General features: G+C 38.1%; 1 protein-coding gene across 1 annotated transcript; it reads left to right on the top strand.

The window, feature by feature from the left end:
• The first annotated feature begins 10780 nt into the window (after window positions 1-10780).
• On the top strand, window positions 10781-12361 carry LOC128286823 (uncharacterized). Its single transcript, XM_053024551.1, has 5 exons — window positions 10781-10877; window positions 10920-11085; window positions 11243-11563; window positions 11683-11974; window positions 12041-12361. Exons 1-5 carry the CDS (start codon window positions 10781-10783, stop codon window positions 12359-12361), a joined length of 1197 nt encoding a protein of 398 aa, XP_052880511.1.
• Window positions 12362-23261: the final 10900 nt, after the last annotated feature.

The following is a 23261-nucleotide window of genomic DNA, read 5'->3' as shown; positions in this document are numbered from 1 at the left end:
CTTAACATTTGATTTACCTATTTACCCTTTATAATTAAATAACTAAATCACATATAATAAGGATACAACCGCCGTTACGTACTCAAATGGGTTATTTACAACATAAAAGCTCTAACATAGAAAGCCATTAACAATTCAGCCCTTATGCTTTTAACAATCAAGTTTTCAGTTCACGCGATTAAGTCTTTTTTTTTAATTGGACACTAAAACGATAAAATTAAATCATGAAAATTTCACAGATATAAATTCACACATAATAAACACAAAAATAATTTTAAAATATTTTTTTGACTCAGATTTGTGGTCCCGAAACCACTGTTCCGATTAGGGTCTAAATCGGGCTGTTACATGTGTCATAATGTTGCCTACATAAGAGTACGAGGGACTAGTAAGCAAAGCTATACACAGAGGACCTAAATTGACGTAAAGTCGCCTCTATCCAATTAGGGCTAGTTTGGTTGTCTACAAGTCTAGAATTAATACTACGAAAAAAATCCTAAATGTAACACTCCTAACCCGTATCTATCGTCAGATTAGGATTACAGAGTACTACCGATCAATTAGAAACCTTTAAACATCATAACATGCAATAAATTCAAAAATACCATAAACCATCATTCTCATACATTTCATCCATAAATTGAGCCCTTGAGGCCCTAAAAATATCTTGGGATCAATTCAAAACTAATTTGAAACAAATCAGAAATTCAGGAAAAAGAAGCAAAATTTGAAAATAGGGGACACACGGCTGTGTGGAACCTCTCAGGCTGTGTAACTTTCGAACAAGGAACACACGGTCATGTCCCAGCCCGTGTCCTCACCCGTGTAACTCTTTGAGTAGGGTCACATGGCTGTGTAACTTTCTGAGTTGCTCCAGATACTCGTGTGTTGGGCCATGTGTTTAGCCATGTAACTCATTGACTTGTATAAAAGGACTACCAGATGACACACGACCGTGTTGCAAGGCCATATGCCTCACATGGTTGAGTCACAAGCCCATGTCTCAGGCCGTGTGAACCCAAAATGAACCATCTCTTGCTCAATTGCACTCCCTTTTGCATAGGTACCTACACACTTCAAATACACATATAGAAAGGGCAATTAAACTTCAAACACACTCTAACATATTTACATGTTCACTCTATGCATCAAACATTTATTAACCTTGAAATCTCAATATGTTCTATTGCAATTCATTCCCAACTTGTTGCTACAAGCACATCTATCTCTATAAACATACACCCATTTCATTATAAGCTCAAGTTGACTCATAGCATACCATTTTACACTATGACCTTTCAAACACATTTAAGTAACAAGTAAGAGTTCACAAGTTGTTCAAGTGCATAACATATCACAACATATTACTCAAAAGCTAGGCATTTCACAAGACAATACATAAGGTCCTAGTACATGCCATATACCAAAACTAAGAAATTAAGTCTACCAATATTCCCGGATAGTGTGATTCCTAGCATTGACCCGATCTTCTTAGCCTTCAAAATGTGATCTACAAAATGAATAAATTATAGGTAAGCTTAAATAAAGCTTAGTAAGTTCATTTAGAAATTTATATAGCTTTCCAATCAAACATAGATCTAATCAATATTAAGTATAGAGATTCCCATTATACGTAGTTTACAACAATAATTATAACCAATTCTTTCAGTGTACTCAGTAGGCATTACTCGATTGAGCTTTCATCAGTATATCCATAAATTTCTATTAGTTTGAAATTTACTCAGTATAACAGTAGAATTTGCTCGATTGAACATTATTCAATATGACGGTAAGATTCGCCCAGTCAGGCTCTATTCAGTATAACAGTATAATTTACTCGGTTGAGCTTCATTCAGTATAACAATAAGATTTGACTCGTTAAAGTGTACTTGTAGTATATGGTTCAGTATTCATTAAGAGCATATTAATAAGAATGTAAGCATGTTAGGAGTATAATCAAACATACGAACTTACCAGACTAATTTGCAGGTGATTATAGAATACAAGGACTATTTTGTAGTTTTACCTTTTCCACGGTTATCAGCACGTTCTTGATCTAAAAATAATAATTTCATTCCATCAATTAGAATATTTACACAATTTGATCTTATCATGCAACTAATTCCTTTTTTTGGAAATTTACCTAATTGCCCCTTAACTTTCCATTTTATTCAATTCAATCCTTAGGCCTTAATCATGCAATTTACTCATTTTTCCTAAACAACCATGATGCCCAAATATTCTATAACTTCATATAAATCCTTATTTGTAGTTATTTCACTTCAAGTACATACAATTTATCATTTAATCAATTTAGTCCCTAAACATCAAAATCATCAAAAATCACTTTTCAAAATATTCTAATCTATCAACAAAGCTCCATATTTCATCAAAAAGTTTAAGAAATAGCCTCATTCATCAATGAAAACTTCTATAACATTTAATAGTTTCACAAATTGGTCATCGATTTAGATGGACTAAACTGTTACGAACTCAAAAACATAAAATTACAAAAAAGGGGCATCAATACACTTACCAATTTAAAGTGTAAAATCAAAGTTGGAAAACCCTAGCTTTTCCCTTTCTTTAAATCAAAGTTAGAAAACCCTAGCTTTTTCCTTTCTTTGCCGCGAAGAAGATGAAGAAAATAAGAATTTTTCTTTAAATTTTAGGTTTTATTTAATATATATACTGATGGCGTTTTTGTAATTACTTCAACTTTCTTAATTAGGCTTTAATAATCATTAATTAAGCTTAAGTAAATCCCACTCAACCTTTACAGTTTTTACAATTCAGTTATTTTTACATATTAAACTATCCAAACAAATAAATTTTTCAAACGAAATTTAATATGATTCTAGAGACCTCATAAATATACTTATTAAATAACATTCACAAAGTATTTTGTCAGAATTATGGTCTCGAAACCACTGTTTTCGATACCACTGAAAATCGGGCTGTTACACTAAAAGTCTAGACTCGATCTCATCACCAAATTTCGAACTTAAGAGTATTGTTACGTGTGGGGAAGGTTATATCATCCCCACAACGCCTATTTGGGGATAGTCCTAAGGGGTCTTAGGAGCTAGGTTTTTTTATTATTATTTAAACATGTTAATGTCTTAATCTAGGCTAAAATCTTATGGAAATCTTAAATAAAAAATCTAAAAAAAATGCCTCTAGTTTACTTGTAACTTGATTAAGATGTGTTCACCAAACTTATCTAGTTTGAAACTTAAATTAGAGATTTTTACTTTAACAGGAACCATAATAGCCCGATTTTCAGTGGCGTCGAAAATAATGGCTCGAGGCCACCAAATCCGGTGAGTAAGCTCATAAATAATATTATTTAATATTTATGAGTCAAATATGGTTTTAAAAAGGTTTTTGAATTGGTAATTTTTATTTTATAATGAATTATTAGGTTTGAGTGGTAAAACCCTAAGTCAAGTGATTTTAAAAAGTGAGGTATCGAGGCCACTTTTCTACAAACCAAGCCGTAAATATTTTTATAAATATTTATAGAGTGTCATTAAGATAGTATTAAAGTTTCATTGAAAAATTTTAACGTTTCAATAGTCAATTAATTAAAAAAACTAAATTGAAAAAGGTGAAAAACTTGCTAATTATAATAAATAAGTGATTAAATGGGTTGAATAATAAATAAAGAAGGATGTAAGTAATAATTAGACCAAAATTGGATGGATGAGGCAGCATAAGGAGAAAAAAATAATAAAATAAAGCCATTTAATGGTAAATTTGTAAATTTTATGAAATTAAAATTACAAATTGAAACTTTAAGGTTTTCTAGACATTCTTCTTCAAATTTTCAGTCAAAACAGCCATATGAGGGGGTTTTAAGCTGGTTTTACCTATTTTTTCTTCATGGGAGTCCAATTCTTATCAATTTATTGAAATTTTTATGTTTTTGAGATTGTTACAATTAGGTCCAACTAAAACTTACCTTAGTTTTTGATTTTATTAAAAATTTTGGAAGTTGCCATTGATGAATATTAGATGTTTTTGATGAATAACATGGATTTAGAGCTTTAATTTTTGTTGTATGATTATTTAGAGCTTTAATTTTTGTTGTATGATGATTTTATAAAATAATTTTGTTAAAATTGATTTTAGGATCAAATTGGGAAAAGGTTAAAATATTAGGGTTTGGTAGTAAATTTCTAGTTTATTAAGGGCTATATGGTGGCCTAGAATATTTAGATAAATTATTAATTGAGAAAAAATAATTAATTTGATAGATTAACTAGTTAAGGGATTAAATTGAAAAAGTTGTAAAAGTTTGGGGTAATTGTGTACATTTAAAAAATTGAAGGGTATTAATTGTGAAATGAATTGGAACTGAAATATATGCTAATGAATGAGTAATTTTATATTTTAGATCAAGATTCCGTAGATACTTGTGAATAAAAGAAAAATAGCGGAATAGTCCCTAAACTTCTGCAATTATCACAATTCAATCCAGGTAAGTTTGTACGATTAAAATTTAATATTTATATAAATTTGATGAACGGTATTATGTATTTATTCTGTTCTTGAAAATACATTATTGTTGGAATTTTAATATTGAATTGAATTTTCGGGTTAAATAGAACGGTGGATTTGAGTACATTCTTTATTTAGCGTATGACGCTATTGATGGAAGATATAGAAAAATTACCCAAGTAAATCGGGGTTCAGCATTTGTTGTGAACTCTCGTGTTTTACTTTCTATTTAGCTCATTCGAGCTTTTGATTAGCTCTTTCGAGCTTCTGTTTAGCTTTTACGAGCTTCTGTTAAACTCTTATGAGTTTCTATTCAGCTCTTATGAGATTCTGTTCAACTTTTGAGCTTCTGTTGGCGTATCTAGAAGGCCCAACTATAACGCCTTGATAAATTTGTTTCTGTTTCCGTAAATATTTGACACAAATATCTATCTGCTTCAGTGGTTAAGTGTTCTGGATGTGTGTGTGAGGTCTTGGGTTTAATTTCCACTTTGGCAATTTTTATTTTTTTTTATCCAAGCCTTACCCTTGTTGAGTGGGTTTATAGAAAATTTTCTGTTAATTCATATCAGAATGAGCTTGTTGGTTCGAGCGGTAAGGGAGTCAGTGTGTTGGAGGTATTATGTTTGAATCCCTATGCGAGTGTGGATGATATATTTTTGCTCGGTTATATGATAGAGTTTTAGTGGAGCCAAACTTATGAGAGAGTTATGAGTAGTGGGTTAGTGGGAGATAATTAAGGAATTATTGGCATATTTTCTTTTTCTTTTCTTTTTTTCATTTTAATTGTTTTTTTCCTCTTCTAAAAATTGTCAATTTTGCTCCCTTTTCGCCTTTTTGTCAATTTTATTTTTGTTCTTCCTTTCTCTGGTGGAATCCCTATTCCTCTGTTCCCTTCAACTCTCTTGTTTGTTATTATTGTTCTTCATACGATTTCGGTAAGCCTCTCAATTCTTTTGGTTGTAGTAGAGTATGATTATTGTAGGAAATCTAAACTCTGTGACCGGTTGTGTAGGTAAAGGTAGTGAATTTATAGTTTTTGCCCCATCAGGTTAATTTTTACGTGTAGTCATTTTAAGGTGGTAAGTGTGGAACGTTGTTCAATTTAGTTTTCATTGTTTTTAGAAATTTGTTTTTAATAGGACTTTGGGATTCTATTATTAGGTGCTGGTGGTCTCGGGGCTAGTTTTGCATCAAAATCATAACAGGTGTGCTCCTCAAAACACACTGAAACTGCTCACTGTCAACACCACATGGGCGTGTAGTCGGCCGTGTGGGTGGCCATGTCTTGTGATCGACGAAGGCATGGTCGTGTGACGATGTGGGTATGGCTGTATGGGCCATAGAGGCTAGGCCAAATTAGGTGTGTGGGCCCACACGAGCATGCCACTTAGGCGTGTGGTTTCTGGGCCAAGCCATGTGGGCCACACGGGTAAGGCTAATTTGGGCGTGTGGGCCACCCGAGCATATGGGCCCATATTTTTGAAATTTTCCCTAAGGTTGCATGGGTCGTTTCGATTGACTATGGGCCTACGTAGGGTCGATAAGGGCTAACTAAACCCTAGATTATGTGATCTATTATTCTGATAGTATGTTTTGAGTAGGACATTGTTATGCATGTCTGATTATTCTACAATATGTATATCTGATATCTGTACACAATCATGACAAGCATGTTATATCTGTATCTGTACCCGTATTTTGTATTTGTTTTGGGGTGGGATTTATATATGAGGAGAAAGTGTTCAGTATGGTGTTCACCACCTATATTCTGGCAGCTCGGCTGCACTTTATCTGATATGTGTCATAATGGTACGATACGGTGTGTAGGGCTGGGTGGGTGTTTTTAACCCCACATGGTGTGATGGGATAGTCGGAGTTGGTGTGTAGAGGATAGGGGTAGGATTTAGTTTATTTGATCTGCATATCTATATCTATTATCCGTATCTGAAATGGACATGAGTCCGAATCTGTATCTGACTGTTTATATTGATTCTGTATAAATTGTATGCCTATTTCTATTGGGTTACACACTGAGTTTGCGAAAACTCTCATCTTTTTGTTTGTTCTATTCAGGTAATCCACAGACTTAGGCGAATTGGTGCGACGGAGCCTCTTAGGGACTACGAGTTTACAATCAGTTAATGATTATGATTTTATATTGATTTTACGGGTTATTTATGGAGTTTTTTAATTTATGGACTCTCCAGATTGCTTGATTTTATTTTGGGATTTGTTTTGACTTGACTATTTATTTGCAATGGTTTTTACTAAAACAACGATTTTTTGAAAATACGAACAGGATTACCAAATTAAACGTTTTATGACTTCCCCTGTACTTACGTTTGGGTAAATAAATAAATTAAACGAACTCTTTCGAAAATAGATATAAATGAATATGAGTGCTGAAACTGGAATGATTTGACGAAACGACCCTGTTTTTAAAAAACCCTACCTTGTGACATCACCGGATTCGGTTATAACATCTAGGCCGGGTTTGGGGTGTTACACCAACTCTTGTGAGCTTCTGTTAACAATGTACTTTTATTCATAAGTCGTTCTTCAATTTGACAAAGTCTTGGTAAGGTGATTTATTTATCGAATTTTGAAAGATATGTTAATTATTTTTGTATCAATTTGTAAATGGATATAGTTATCAATTGAAGATGTGATTGACAAGGAATTATTGAGAATGATTTTATTATTTGATTATAGTTAGTTCGGTAAGATTTTTATTTACCTTACTAAGCTTCATTAAGCTTATTTGAGTTGTTTAATGTCCTTTTAGATTTTTGGAAGGTTGGACGATCTGATCAACATTCAAGTCTCACTATCCAGCTTATTCCTGTAGTTTTTGAAATGTTCAATATGGTTTATATGGCACGTATAGGCTTTTGTGTGGATTGGATCAAAGTTTGTCTTGTGTAAATGTTATGAATTATATTTTGTTTATAAAACCAACATATATATATTGATTTGAGAATGAGGCATATTTGTGATGTTGGTATGACTAATATATGTTTGTATGTATTTAAATTTGTGGTGAAGTTTAGTAGATTTGTTAGATGGATTAAATAGGTAAGTTTGGATATTTGGTTGACATGTTTATAAGTTGTCATTTAGTGGTATCATAAGAAAATATTGGTTGTATGTGATGATGAAGCATGTTAAAGACTTGATTTTTGTAACACCCTGAATTTGGGCCAAGAAGTATTGGCCTTGAGTGGTCCGTAGGGAGGTTGTATATAAGTAGTTAATTGTGTAAGGAAATGACACAACTGTGTATCTGCTTCAGTGGCTAAGTGCTCTATGAAGTGTTTGAGAAAGCTTGGGTTCAAACCTGGGCTTTAGCAAAAATTTTGGTTTTAAGTGAATAAAACCCTAGATACATGGATGATAGCCTTTTAAATTATTGTGTTAAGTAAATAACAAAATAAAGCATGTGATCTAGTAGTTGTGGCATCATTAAGGTTGCAAGGGAGCTTAGGTTCAAGTCTTGGCTCTTGCAATTTAATTTTGGTTTTCCTTTTAAAAGAACCTAGACTTTGGCCTATAGACCTTATAATTAATTGAGGATACTTTGTGACATAGAAAGAGCTATGGTGGAGTGGCAAGGTGGCGTGTTGTGTAACTGTGAGGTCTGAGGTTCAAGTCCTGGGATGCGCAATGGAGCATTTATTTTTCTATTTGAGCCGTGTAGGAGGTGGAGTTGGACTGGTACTCTGTGGTTGAAGTGGTCATAAAAAAAGAAAAATAAGGAATTTTCCTAATGGTTGAAAGTAATCCCACATCGGGAAGCTAACATGAGCATTGGGGAGAAGCTGGCTTTAAATAGAGCGAACCAGATGAGTTGGTGAGGGGAGAAGTGATTAAGACTCAATGCAGGATGTGCCAAAGTTGGTGATCGTGGACTTCAGCGCGTTCTCATAAACAAGTGTGTATTCATGCCCTTCTTTGTTGGAAATCGGAAAAAGCCAAAAAGCCAAAACTTTGGCATTTGAGGCCTCACGAGCGTGCGACCGCTAGAGGGGTAAACCGAGCCCACAAACCATGAGTGATAGACTGTAGAGACCGCCATGAGCGTTCTCGTGTACTGGGCCTTGATGAGCCAAATGGGCCCAATGGGCCTCGTGGGCTCGCTTGTATAAATCTAACTGATAGCTGGGAAGTAGTTGCGTTTGTCATGTCATGTGTATGGCATAGGCCGTTAAGGGCTTTGTTGGGTCAAATGAGCTAGAAGGGTCCAACAGGCTCGTGGGCCCCATACAGATTAAATCCACGATAAGTGATAAATTTTGGATTGGGTTATGTAGGTCACATAGCCGTAGCTAAATTTGGGCTAAATCGGACACACGAGTGTGTGGGCCCACTTCGGCTGAATAATAGGTCTTAGGTCCATTTACACCGTTAGGTCTGTTTAGGTTACTTAAGTCATTCGAGGCGACTGTGGACTTTCTGAGAGGTCGATTATCTGTACCGAGACACTAGGAGGTAAAATAACCAAAATACCCTTGAGGGGTGAAAATTACTATTCTACCCCTAATGGGTGGAAATGATTGTTATAGCTTAGAGGTAGGTTAATTGATGAGTGTATGATATATGCATGACCGTATCTGAGTATGAAACCTTGCATACATGAAATATTATGACATGACATACTGCATTAGGGTTGGGATTCTGATTTGGAGGAATTACTGTTCTGGTGGCTTTGCCACGTATTTTGATATTAGTGGCTACGCCAAATTTACCGTTATTAGTAGCTTTGCTGCGTTACTATTAGCAGCTTTGCTACGTTACTATTAGCAGCTATGTTGCGTTACTATTAGCAGCTATGCTGCGATATTAATGAGTGGTTGGGTGGGTCGATTTAATCTCCACATGGTGAGTTGGTTGGTACGGGTGGTGAGCAGGATGGATTGGGTTGGGTTGTATACCTATATTGTGATTATACTATTTTGGACATAGGCCTACACTGTTACTGCATAGGGCTTAGGCCGAGACTGTACTGTTAATGAATAGGGCTCTGGCCCAGACCGTTACTGTATGCACTGTTACTTTTGACCAATAGGGGATTACACACTGAGTTTTTGTAAATTCACCCTTCTTTTAACTGTACAGGTAATCCCCAGCCTTAGATGATTTGGAGTCGCGAGGGACTCAATGGTGGCCATGCGTTTGTAGATTGGTTGTTAATAACTCAATTTATTTAAGCTTTCATATTTGGGTTTTAGCTATGTAATAAGGCCATTTGGGGGTTTTTAACTTTTAATGGGATTTTGATTTCTTATATTAAACTGCTAGTCTAGGAAAACTCGAGTTTTCAAACTATTCACGATTTTCTAAAGAATACGAGCTTTAAACAACAAAGTTTTCAAAAGAGCTTCTGCGATTTAAGTGAATTAATATCCCAAAGGCAAATATTTTGAGCAAATGTTTGTGACAATATGATTTGTTAACCCCGTATAAAAAGTTTTACTTTTAAAAATAAACTTTTATCGACAACTCAATTTTTGAACGACGCTTTGATACAACACAGCAAATTTGGCTGTAGCGTCTAGGCTGGGTTTAGGGTGTTACATTTAGTGGTATCAGATTCAAGTTACAAAACTCGACTGTGGAATAGGTTTTTGTGGATTTGAATGTTAAATGTTGTGGTTGGTAATGTCGCACACTGAGTCTCCGGCACCAAATCAGTATGTTTTTTTGACACTGATTATTGTTATGAACTGAAATATTTTACTCAAGACTACCATGGGCAGTAGAATTACACTGAAACTCTGTAGTTAGAGTAGACTGAGATTATAGATGACTGACAACTGTAGAAGATTCTGTTCTGCGAAAACAAACTCTAATTGCTAATGTTCATAACACATTGTTAATAATTATTGAAATTATAAACTGATTCATAAGACATTAAAACAGACAATTTGCTATCTATATGAGCACAAGAGGTACTCGAGAAAGGGGTACACGAGGCCGCGGTAGAGGTTGAGGAAGTGTTAGAGCTAGGTCTTCAGTATTGGGCCATATACCGGCTAGGGAGGTACAAGCCTCGCCAGTAACTGAGTCAGGGTCTCATGACCGAGAAGTTAGGGATGATGCTTTGTCTCAAGCAATACTACGAGTTCTTGAAAGGGTTGTTGGAGCAAGTATTGGATCTGTAGGCTGAAGGTCAATTTTGGAGCGACTCCGATCTAATGGAGCGAAAATCTTCAGGGGTGTTTCGGGTGTAGCCCCGAATGTGGCAAAACATTGGTTAGAGGCTACCGAATACGTAATGGATGACCTTGATTATACTTCAGAGCAAAAACTAAAAGGGGCAGTGTCTTTACTGTGTGATGAAGCCTACCAGTGGTGGCTCACTGTGAGAGAAGGTACACAAGTTGACTGTTTGACTTAGGATTTCTTCAAAGCAGCCTTTTCAGGGAAGTATATAGGAGCAAGTTATGTAGACACCCGAAGGAAGGAATTTATGAATTTGACTCAGGGGAATAGAATCGTGGCAGAGTATGAGGCAGAGTTTCTACGGTTGAGTCGGTATGCACGCGGGATAGTTACTACTGAATATGAACACTGTGTGAGGTTTGAGGATAGCCTCTGGGATGAGTTATGTGTGCTGATAGCCCCACAGAGGAAGCGGAAAAATTATCGAGGAAGTGAAGCGCTCTGAGTGCTAGAACCGTGAGAAAGATAGGGGCAGAAATAAAAGGGTTATTCGCCCCTTGGATTCTTTTGGAAGGCCTATAAAGAGGGCCAGGTTTGATGGGCCAGTCCGAGCGGTTCCTGGTATTGTTGCAAGACCACAGCCTTGTGCCAACTGTGGGAGAGCTCACCAGGGTGAGTGTTGGAAACGAACTGAGGCATACTTTAGATGTGGGTCTATGGATCATCAGGTTAAGAACTGTACTCAGGGGTTTACTCAGATGCAAGCTGTAAGACAGGGTCATGTTCAGTTTGTGAAAGTGGTCAGCAGCCACCGAGAGGCCGAGGACAGGCCAGAGGTGGAAACAGGTTTGGTTGGGGTCGTAAAGCACCAGACAGAGATGCTGGAAACACTGAGGTGAGACAACCAACCCTGATCTTTTCTGCTCGTTGGCAAGAGGATGGGGATGCCCTTGACATCATAACTGGTACGTTCCTGATTTATAATTTACCATACACTGCTTTAATTGATATTAGGTTTACACACTCGTATGTTGTGTGCACTGTGTCTGAGACGTTGGCTATTCAGTCTGAAAATACAGTTAGTAAAATGATTGTGTTGAGTCCACTAGGACAACCGATTGGGGTGAGTAAGTTGTTCAGAGATGTGCCCTTAGAAGTCCGAGGGGTGGTCTTTTCAGCAGATTTGATGAAACTACTGTTTAGGGAATTTGATATTATATTGGGCATGGATTGGCTAGTGAAACACCGTGCGAAATTGGATTGTGCTGCTAAGTGTTTGGTGTTGAAGTCTATGGAGGATGAGGAGGTGACGATGATAGGGGAGTGAAGAGATTATTTGTCTAATGTGATTTCTGCGTTAAGGGCCGAAAAGCTGGTTCGCAAAGGTTGCAAGGCGTTCCTAGCATATATTAGTATTTCTGATTCTAAAGGTCCTTCTATGGGAGATGTCAGAACTGTCAAAGAGTTTTTAGATGTATTTCTTGAAGAGCTTCCGGGATTGCCTTTAGATTGTGAGGTTGAATTCAGTATTGAACTCCTACCTGGAACAGCTTCGGTGTCCATTGCCCCTTATAGGATGGCACCGAAAGAGCTGGTGGAGCTAAAGGCTCAAATCCAAGAGCTATTGGATCGAGGATTCGTTCAACCGAGTGTGTCTCCATGGAGAGCACTGGTGTTACTTGTGAAGAAGTAGGATGGATCCATGCGCATGTGCATTGATTATCGTCAATTGAACAAGCTGACTCTCAAGAATAAGTACCCTTTATCGAGGATAGATGATCTGTTTGATTAGCTGCAAGGAGCTATGGTTTTCTCTAAGATAGATCTTCGGTATGGGTATCATCAGCTAAAGGTTAAGGAGGCTGACGTGTATAAGACTTCATTTAGAACTCGTTATGGTCATTACGAGTTCTTGGTGATGCCGTTTGGGTTGACAAATGCACCAGCGGCTTTCATGGATCTAATGAGCTGAGTATTCTAGTCTTATTTGGATCAGTTCATATTTGTGTTTATAGACAACATCTTGGTGTATTCAAGAACCGAGGAGGAGCATGATGCACATCTTCGTATTGTTTTGCAAGTTATGAGGGAAAAATAGCAAGTGTGAATTCTGGCTGCGGAAAGTGACATTTTTAGGACATGTAGTGTCGGCAAGGGAATTAGGGTGGATCCTCGAAAAATTGAAGCTGTAGTGGATTGGAAACCACCGAAGATGGTATCTGAGATTTGAAGCTTTCTGGGTCTGTCTGGGTATTATAGACGTTTTGTTGAAGGATTTTCATTGATTGCTACACCTCTGGCTAAGTTACTGCGTAGAGGGGTACCGTTTAATTAGACTGATAAGCAGTAAGAGAGTTTTGAGAAACTGAAGGATGTTTTAACTAAGGCCCCTGTTTTGATACAGCTAGAGTTTGGAAAGGAATTTACTATTTATAGTAATGCGTCGCACATTTGCTTGGGTTGTGTGTTAATGCAAGAGGGTATGGTGGTTGCTTATGCGTCTCATCAGCTCAAGCCTCACTAGACAAATTACCCCACTAATGACTTGGAATTAGCTGCGGTGGTGTTGGCACTAAAGATTTGGAGACATTACTTATACGGTGAAAAGACGATTATTTATACAGATCATAAAAGCCTCAAATATCTTTCTTACTCAAAAGTAGTTGAATTTGAGGCAACAAAGGTGGACAGAGTTGCTTAAGGACTACGATTGTTCAATTGAGTATCACACAGTAAAGCTAATCTTTGTGGTGGCCTTGAGTCGTAGGTTTGTATCTGATTTTAGAGCAATGTTTGCTTGTCTTAGCCTGTTCGATGATGGTAGCTTGTTAGTTGAACTGCAACTGAGACCGACTTGGATTGATCAAATTAAGGAGAAATAGTTGCTAGATGAGTTGCTAGCTTCTCATTTTTGACAAGTTGAGAATGGTGAGACCATAGATTTTGGGCTAAATGAGAAAGGAGTATTATGCTTCCGTGGAAGAGTATGTATACCGAGAGATTCTGATCTGAGGCAGTCTATACTACAAGAGGCGCATAATAGCCCATATGCTATGCATCCTAGTGGAAACAAGTTATATCGAGATCTTCATGAGCTATACTGGTGGCCAGGGTTGAAACACGAAGTTACTGAGTATATGAGTAAGTGCCTGGCATGCCAGGAAGTTAAGGCTGAGCATCAATTACCTTCTGGCTTACTACAACCAGTTAAAATTCCACTCTGGAAGTGGGATAGGGTAACCATGGATTTTGCGAGCGGGTTACCCTTTACGCCGGCTAAGAAGGATTCTATATGGGTGATTGTGGACCGATTGACTAAATCTGGCCATTTTATACCGGTCCACACGGATTATTCGTTACAGAAATTGGCCAAGTTGGATGTGGTGTATCGGTTTCTATTATATCTGACAGAGATCCTAGATTCACATCTCGGTTTTGGAAAAAGTTACACGAGGCTTTGGGTACAAGGCTAGATTTCAGTACTGCATTCCACCCTCAGACGGATGGGCAATCAGAGAGGGTGATTCAGATACTGGAAGACATGTTAAGAGGTTGTGTAATTGATTTCAGAGGCAGCTGAGAGGATTATTTGCCGTTGGCAGAGTTTGCTTATAACAACAGCTACCAGTCCAGTATTCGAATGGCACTGTTCAAGGCATTGTATGGTCGTAGGTGTCGTACTCCTACCTGTTGGACTGAGCTATGTGAGTGTCGAGTTCTGGGGCCAGAATTAATTTCTGACACAGAAGATAAGGTAAAACTGATGTGAGACAGTTTAAAGTAAGCATCTGATAGGCAGAAGTCTTATGCAGACTTGAAGCATAAAGAGATTGAGTACTCTGTAGGGGATTATGTCTTTCTCAAGGTCTCACCATGGAAGAAAATTTTGAGGTTTGGGTAGAAAGGCAAGCTTAGCCCTAGGTTTATTGGACCTTACCGAATAATTAGGTGGGTGGGACCGGTCGCATATCAACTTGAGTTGCCTCCAGAGTTGGATAGGATTCATGACGTGTTTCATGTTTCAATGCTGAGGTGGTACCGTTCTAATCCCTTGTACATTGTATCAGTTCAAGAAATCAAGGTTGGACCTGATTTGACTATCGAAGAGGAACCGGTACAGATATTGGATCATGATGTTAAGGTATTAAGAAAGAAATCTGTTCCCGTGGTTAAAGTTCTTTGGCATAATCATGGTTTAGAGGAAGCCACGTGGGAGCCTGAGGAGGCGATGCGGCAACAATACCCTCACTTATTTTGAACAGGTAAATTTCGAGGCCGAAATTTCTTAAAGGGAGTAGAGTTGTAATGCCCTGAATTTGGGCCTAGAAGTATTGGGCCTTGAGTATGGGTCTGTAGGGGGGTTGTATAGAAGTAGTTAATTGTGCAAGGAAATGGCACGACTATGTATCTGCTTCAGTGGTTAAGTGTTCTGTGAAGTGTCTAAGAAATCTTGGGTTCAAACCTGGGCTTTAGCAAAAATTTTAGTTTTAAGTGAATAAAACCCTGGATTCTTGGATGATGGTCTTTTAAATTATTGTGTTAAGTAAATGACACAATGAAGCATGTGTGACAGCCTAAAGTGGCCCTAGTCGAGAAGCGGATTCGGGACCTCTAAACCGACTCACCAAGTTATTTGAACATGATATTTATTGTCTAAAATATGTGATTATGAATGTGTGAAAGTTTTAGGCTTCAATTTAGTAAATTGCATGCGAATTTAGTCAAAAGGACTTATGTGAGAAAATTTAGAAATGTGCTAGGCAAATGTAAAGTGGCCTAATAATGCATGTTGTAGAAATGGTGGGTTTGCATGTCAAATTGCCCAATATTTGAGCTAATGGCCGGCCATGCTATGAGTGGAAACATGTCACAAACATGTTATGTAGTGATGTATGTTAGGAACAATAAAATAATGAGTATGGGTAATAAAGAAATGGAAAAAGGAAAAAAAATGTGTGTGTGGTTGCCCCCTCCATTCTTAGTGAATAGAAGAAAGAAAAAGAAAAAAAAATGTGTCCATCCTTTTTTTCATTCTTCTTGACCGAAAATTCAAAGGAAAGAAGGGAGGAAATGTTGAAGAGATTCGGCTATGCTTGTAGCTAGGTGAAGGTAAGTTTGATGTGGTGCGATGGGATTCATGCATGTATTTTTTTGTTAGCTTGAGTTCTAACTAGCCCATGGTTCAAATCTTTACTATGTCATGGAGATGATATTCGGCTAAGGTGGATTTGTGTTGATGTTAATTGCATGCTAAAAGTGAAGCTTGTAATGATGCATGTGATGGTGGATTGATGACTCTTGAATCTCCTTTTTAGCATCCTTGAGTGAGACATTAAGTTCTTTGTTTAACCATGACCAAAATCGAAATGATATGGTGTTGTGATGCATTCGACCATGGTAGGAAATAGAAGAGAAATAAGGTTGTTGTTAGATGAAGTAGAGTCTAACAAATGAGCTCGTATGTGCATTAGTTGCTAGATGGAGAAGAATCGGCTAGCAAGTTGTATGCTAAGGCGAATATAATTTTGTATATTATGGGTAATGCATGTGTTGAATTAATGTAAAGGAGAGGATGCTTTAATAGTGTATATATGTGTATTAGCCAAGTTTTGAATTGAAACAAATGGTGTTTAGTCAATACAAGTGACCATACTTGTAAAATGTATTAAGTGTTGCAATCGGCCTTAGCATAGATGTGTATGTTCGGCCACATGAATGGGTACATGAGTTGATGGGTATGTTCGCCATAGGTAGCCTATTGATGGCTTTAGCTTGACTTAGAAAATTGGCTAAGGGAAATATTAGCTAGTATGTTGAATTCGATTAGTGATTTCGTACATATGTGACTCTAATGTCTAATGTATATATGGGCTAAGTACCTTGAGCTTCTCTTTTGATGTTCGAATGAATTGTATTAAATTGCTTGATGTGATTAAAATGCGTATGATCATTGTGTATTTGAGCTAAAAGGTGGCCATATGACCTATCAAACTCCTTGTCATATTCGCCATAAGCTAGCAAAATGAGACTTTAATAAGTTAAATTTGTTTGAATTAGCTCAAGAGCTTAGAGGACCAAAGTTGGATAAGGTAAAGGAAAAAGTGATCGAATAGCCGTTGAAGCCGTTCGACAACATCCGAGGTAAGTTTTGAGTAATGGAACTTAGATTATGATTTGATTAGATCATGTTTTAAGCAAATCAAAATCATGCTCTTTAATGTGTGGCTATTGAGCGAAATTGCAAGTGTGATAAGTGCCTTGTGTTTGAGTTTTGCTAATGAAAATGAAATCTGAATGTGTCATGATTTATTGATAAATGTGCATGGTTATTGAATGATGTCGGGCTCGATCCAGAAGGCTTTGTGCTAAGTGACTATATCCGGACTAAGATCCGAAGGCATTCGTGCGAGTTACTAAATCCGGACTAAGATCCGAAGGCATTTGTGCGAGTTACTAAATCCGGGTTAAGTCCGAAGGCATTTGTGCGAGTTACTATAAGCGGGCTATGTCCGAAGGCATTTGAGCAGTAGCTATATCCGGTTAAACTCGGAAGGTGCGTGATTCGGAAATGAATTATCTTGCTGTAAAAATTTCAGTTAATATGCTTGTGAAATCCCAACAATGAGGTATGTTTTGTATGTGCTTTGAATTAGTTGAGCCCTTACAAATAAGTATTCACTCAGTTGATAAATGAGCTCTAGGCCTTTGGCTAAGTTGATCTTTGTGTATGAATATAAGGGTTGGTAATGTGAAGTAAGTCGATATTGAGAATTTGTGCATATGAAATTATCTGTTTAGCTACATGAATGCTATACTTTGGTTGTGTCTAAATTCATGACTCAAACTTACTAAGCATTAAATGCTTACTCCGTTTCTTTGATTCTCTGTTTTATAGATTTTGGTTCTTCAGCTATCGGACTCGGGATTTTGAAGTCGAAGTCGCCCACACTATCAAAGCTCCTTTCGGTATATTTTTGGTTGGACTTTGAAATGGCATGTATAGGACTACCCTTTTGTTGTAGGTCATGTACCTTTCGGTTTTGTGTAAATTTGGATAGCCATGCGAAAATGGCTTAAGTATACTTTGGGCATGGTATTATAATCATTGTATGTTGTTCATTAAGAGGTATGGAAATGTTTGGAAACGATTAGCCATTGGGATGGTTAATCATGATCATATTTTGTGCTATTTATGTTAAAGGGCTAGTTGATTCATGGAAACTATGAAATAGGTAAAGCCTACCTTAAAGACAGATGCTGACAGCTGCAGTGACATGGATGTGAAAAATCAATAAAAATATTAGGAATGGAATTAAATAGTAAATAAATTATTTAAACGAACCTTGACGAGTCTATGTTCATAGGAAAGTAACGAAATGATCATATGCACAGTATGTTAAGAAATATTTAAGTTTTCGTGAGACAGGGCCAGAACGGCTTCTGGAGTCCCTGTTCCAACTTTGGAAATTCATTATAAATTGACCAGAGATAATTAGAAGTCATGCCATATATGTACAGATTCCTTTTTGAGTCTAGTTTCTGTAGAAACAAACGGTATCAGTATTTAAGCCTTGTACAGGGAGATATCCAAGTCGTAATGCGCAAAGGTCAGTGTAGTTGATCCCTGTAACATGGGGGACTTTAACTAATAAACTGTACTAATTGGCCCAACCAAAAATTCTAGAAAAATATTTGTGGATGCATATATGAGTCTAGTTTCAGGGAAAAATCACGAAACTGATTTTCAAGTAGTGGAACTCAAGATATGATTTTTAAGGTGATAGTGACACAGTTAGTCGGCTGTCTGGAAATTTTTAAAATGAACTGTGCAAGGAAGTGGATTAAGCCCGTTAACCCCTCGTGTCCGACTCCGGCGACGGTCTCGGGTACGGGGTGTTACAGCATGTGTGGTGCCATTAAGGTTGCAAGGGAGCCTGGCTTCAAGCCTTGGCTCTTGCAATTTATTTTGGTTTTTCTTTTAAAGGAACCTGAACTTTGGCTTATAGACTTTATAATTAATTGAGGATATTTTGTGACACAGAAAGAGCCTGTGGTGGAGTGGCAAAGTGGCGAGTTGTGTAACTGTGAGGTTTGAGGTTCAAGTCCTGAGATGCGCAATGGAGTATTTATTTTGTTGTTTGAGCTGTGTAGGAGGTGGAGTTAGACTGGAACTCTGTGGTTGAAGTAGTCATAAAAAAAGAAAAATAAGGAATTTTCCTAATGGTTGAAAGTAATCCCACATCAGGAAGCTAACATGAGCATTGGTGAGAAGATGGCTTTAAATAGAGCGAACCAGATGAATTGGTGAGAGGGGAAGTGAGTAAGACTCAATGCAGGATATGACAAAGTTGACGATCATGGACTTCGGCGCGTTCTCATAAACAGGTGTGTATTCACGCCATTCTTTGCTGGAAATCGGCAAAAGCCGAAAAGCCTAAACTTCAGCATTTGAGGCCTCACGAGCGTGCAACCGCTCGTGGGGAAAATCGAGCCCACCAACCATGAGCGATAGACTATAGAGGCCGCCATGAGCGTTCCCGTGTACTGGGCCTCGATAGGCCAAATGGGCCCAATGGGCCCGCTTGTGTAAATCTAACTGATAGGTACGAAATAGTTGGGCTTGTCATATCATGTGCATGGCATGGGCCGTTAAGGGCTTTGTTAGGCCGAAACAGGCCGTGAGGGCCCAACGGGCTCGTGGGCCCCACACAGATTACATCTACGGTAAGTGATAAATTTTGGACTGGGCTATGTAGTCACATAACCGTAGCTAAAATTGGGCAAAGTGGGCCACACGAGCGTGTTGGCCTACTTGGGCCGATTAATGGGTCTTAGGCCCATTTACACCGTTAGGTCTGTTTAGGTTACTTAAGTCACTCAAGGCGATTGTGGACCTTCCGAGAGGTCAATTATCTGTACCGAGACCCCACAGGGAAAAATGACCAAAATACCCCTGAGGGGTAAAAATTACTATTCTACCCCTAATGGGTGGAAATGAGTGTTATACCTTAGAGGTAGGTTAATTGATGAGTGTATGATATATGCATGACCGTATCTGAGTATGAAACCTTGCATACACGAAATATTATGACATGACATATTGCATTGGGGTTGGGATTCTAATTTGGAGGAAGTACTGTTCTAGTGGCTTTGCCACGTATTCTAATATTAGTGGCTACGTACGTTTACCTATTAGCGACTTTCTTTGCGTTACTAATACTTGACTATCTTTGCGATATTGAGTGAGTTAATTTGGGTGGGTCGATTTAATTCCCACATGGTGAGTTGGTTGGTACGGGTGGTGAGCAGGATGGATTGGGTTGGGTTTCATACCTATATTGTGATTATACTATTTTGGGCATAGGCCCACATAGTTACTGCATAGGACTTTGGCCAGACTGTAATGTTAATGAATAGGCCTCAGGCCCAGACCGTTATGTATGCCTTTATTCTTGTTGGTGACGGGGATTACACACTAAGTTTTAAATAAACTTCGGCCTTCTTTTAGCATGCATGTAATCCGACCTTAGGCGATTTGGAGCATAAGGGACTCGGTGGTGGCCACACGTTTGCAGATTGGTTGTTAATAACTTAATTTATTCAAGCTTTCATATTTGGGTTTTAGTTATGTAATAAGGCCATTTGGGGGTTTTTTAACTTTTAATGGGCTTTTGATTTCTTATATTAAACTGCTATTCTAGGAAAACTCGAGTTTTCAAACTATTCACGATTTTTTAAAGAACACGAGCTTTAAACAACAAAGTTTTCAAAAGAGCTTTCGCGATTTAAGTTGAATTAATATCCCAAAGGCAAATATTTTGAGCAAACGTTTGTGACGAGATGATTTGCTAACCCCATACAAAAGGTTTTACTTTTAGAAATAAACTTTTACGAACAACTCGATTTTTGAGCGGCGCTTTGATGCAACACACAGTTGGCATCAAAGTGTCGTTCAAAATGCGGCATTTGTAACACCCAAACCGGCTTAGGCGCTACAATAGAATGCGGTGTGTTGCATCAAAGTGTCGTTCAAAAATGAAGTTAAATAAAAGTTTATTTCTAAAAAAAAATATGACCTATGAGGGTTAGCAAATGATCATCAAATGTAAAAACTTGCAGCTTTGAGTTAAAATCAGTGTAAATAGTTAAACACTGCATGAAAAAAACAAAAGTTATTAAAACAATATAATCATAATAGTTATTAACCCAACCCAATCCATCCCGCTCACCATGCGTCAACCAACTCACCATGTGGGATTAAATCGACCCACCTAGCCAACTCACCAATATCGTTGCATAGCTGCTAATAATAACGCAGCAAAGTTGCTAATAGCAGTAAACTTGGTGTAACCACTAATATCAGAATACGTGGCAAAGCCACCAGGATAGTACTTCCTTCAAATCAGAATCCCAACCCCAATGCAGTATGTCATGTCATAATATTTCGTGTATGCAAGGTTTCATACTTAGATACGGTTATGCGTTTATCATACAGTCATCAATTTCCACCCATTAGGGGTAAAATAGTAATTTTTACCCCTCATAAGTATTATGGTCATTTTACCCTCTGGGGTCTCGGTACAGAAAATCGACCTCTCGGAAGGTCTAAAGTTGCTTCGAGCGACTTAAGTAACCCAAACAGACCTAACGGTGTAAATGGGCCTAAGACCTATTATTTGGCCCAAGTGGGCCTACACGCTCGTGTGGCCCACTTAGTCCAAATTTAGCTACGGTTATGTGACCTACATAGCCCAGTCCAAAATTTATCACTTACCGTGGGTTTAATCTGTGTGGGGCCCACGAGCCCGTTGGGCCCTTCCGACCCATTTTGGCCCAACAAAGCCCTTAACGGCCTATGCCATACACATGACATGACAAGCCCAACTACTTTCCACCTTTTAGTTAGATTTACACAAGTGAGACCATGAGACCCATTGGGCCCATTTGGCCTATTTGGCCCATCGAGGCCAAGTACACCAGAACACTCGTGACGGCCTCTACAGTCTATCGCCCATGGTTGTGGGCTTGGTTTACCCCACGAGCGGTCGTACACTCGTGAGGCCTCAAATGCTGAAGTTTCGGCTTTTTGGCTTTTGCCGATTTCCATCAAAGAAAGGCGTGAATACACACCTGTTTATGAGAACGCACCGAAGTCTAACTCCACCTCTTACACAGCTTCTCACCAATGCTCATGTTAGCTTCCCGGTGTGGGATTATTTTCAACCATTAGGAAAATTCCTTATTTTTATTTGACCACTTCAACCACAGAGTTCTAGTCCAACTCCACCTCTTACACAGCTCAAACAGCAAAATAAATACTCTATTGCACATCCTAAGATTTGAACTTCAAACCTCATAGTTACACAACACACCACCTTGCCACTCCACCACAGGCTCTTTCTGTGTCACAAAATAGCCTCAATTAATTATAAGGTCTATAGGCCAAAGTCCAAGTTCTTTTAAAAGAAAAACCAAAATAAATTGCAAGAGCCAAGACTTGAACCCAGGCTCCCTTGCAACCTTAATGACACCACAACCACTAGACCACATGCTTCATTGTGTCATTTACTTAACACAATAATTTAAAAGGCCATCATCCAAGCATCCAGGGTTTTATTCACTTAAAACCAAAATTTTTGCTAAAGCCCATGTTTGAACCCAAATTTTCTTAGACACTTCACAGAGCACTTAACCACTGAAGCAGGTACACAGTTGTGTCATTTCCTTGCACAATTAACTATTTATATACAACCTCCTTACGGACCCATACTCAAGGCCCAAATTCGGGGTGTTACAACTCTACCCCTTTCAGACATTTTGGCCTCAAAATTTACCTGTTCAGAATAAGTGGGGGTATTGCTACCACATCGCCTCTTCAGGCTCCCACGTGGCTTCCTCTGAACCGTGATTATGCCAAAGCACTTTGACCAGTGGAACAAATTTCTTTCTTAATACCTTAACATCACGATCCAATATCTACACCAGTTCCTCCTCAATAGTCAAATCAGGTCCAACCTCGATTTCCTCAATTGATACAATGTGTGAGGGATCAGAACGGTACCACCTCAGCATTGAAACATGAAACACATCATGACTCCTATCCAACTCTAGAGGCAATTCAAGTTGATACGCGATCGGTCCCACCTACTTAAGTATTCAGTAAGGTCCAATAAACCTAGGACTAAGCTTGCCTTTTCGCCCAAACCTCATAATTTTCTTCCATGGTGAGACCTTGAGAAAGACATAATCCCCCACAGCGTACTTGATCTCTTTACGTTTCAAGTTTGCATAAGACTTCTGCCTACCAGATGCTTCCTTTAACCGGTCTCGAATTAGTTTCACCTAATCTCCTGTATCAGAAATTAATTCTGGCCCCAGAAGTTGCCGCTCATCCAGCTTATTCCAACAGGTAGGAGTACGACGCCTACGACCATACAATGTCTCAAACGGTGCCATTCGAATACTAGACTGGTAGTTGTTGTTATAAGCAAACTCTGCCAACGGAAAATAATCCTCCCAGCTACCTCTAAAATACAACTTGGACAATTTCAGATATGATAGAAACCGATACACCATGCAGTCTCACAATTTCA

Source organism: Gossypium arboreum, chromosome 13 (genome assembly GCF_025698485.1).
Source record: "Gossypium arboreum isolate Shixiya-1 chromosome 13, ASM2569848v2, whole genome shotgun sequence".
In the NCBI taxonomy this organism is placed as follows: domain Eukaryota; kingdom Viridiplantae; phylum Streptophyta; class Magnoliopsida; order Malvales; family Malvaceae; genus Gossypium; species Gossypium arboreum.
This window is presented reverse-complemented; position numbering and strand designations above follow the sequence as displayed.

Coding starts and splice junctions, on each gene's coding strand:
- LOC128286823 (XM_053024551.1), top strand. CDS start 10,781: ATGGATGACCTTGATTATACTTCAGAGCAAAAACTAAAAGGGGCAGTG. Junction 11,564..11,682: donor GAGATGCTGGAAACACTGAG/GTGAGACAACCA, acceptor AATTGATATTAG/GTTTACACACTCGTATGTTG. Junction 11,975..12,040: donor AGTCTATGGAGGATGAGGAG/GTGACGATGATA, acceptor AGGGCCGAAAAG/CTGGTTCGCAAAGGTTGCAA.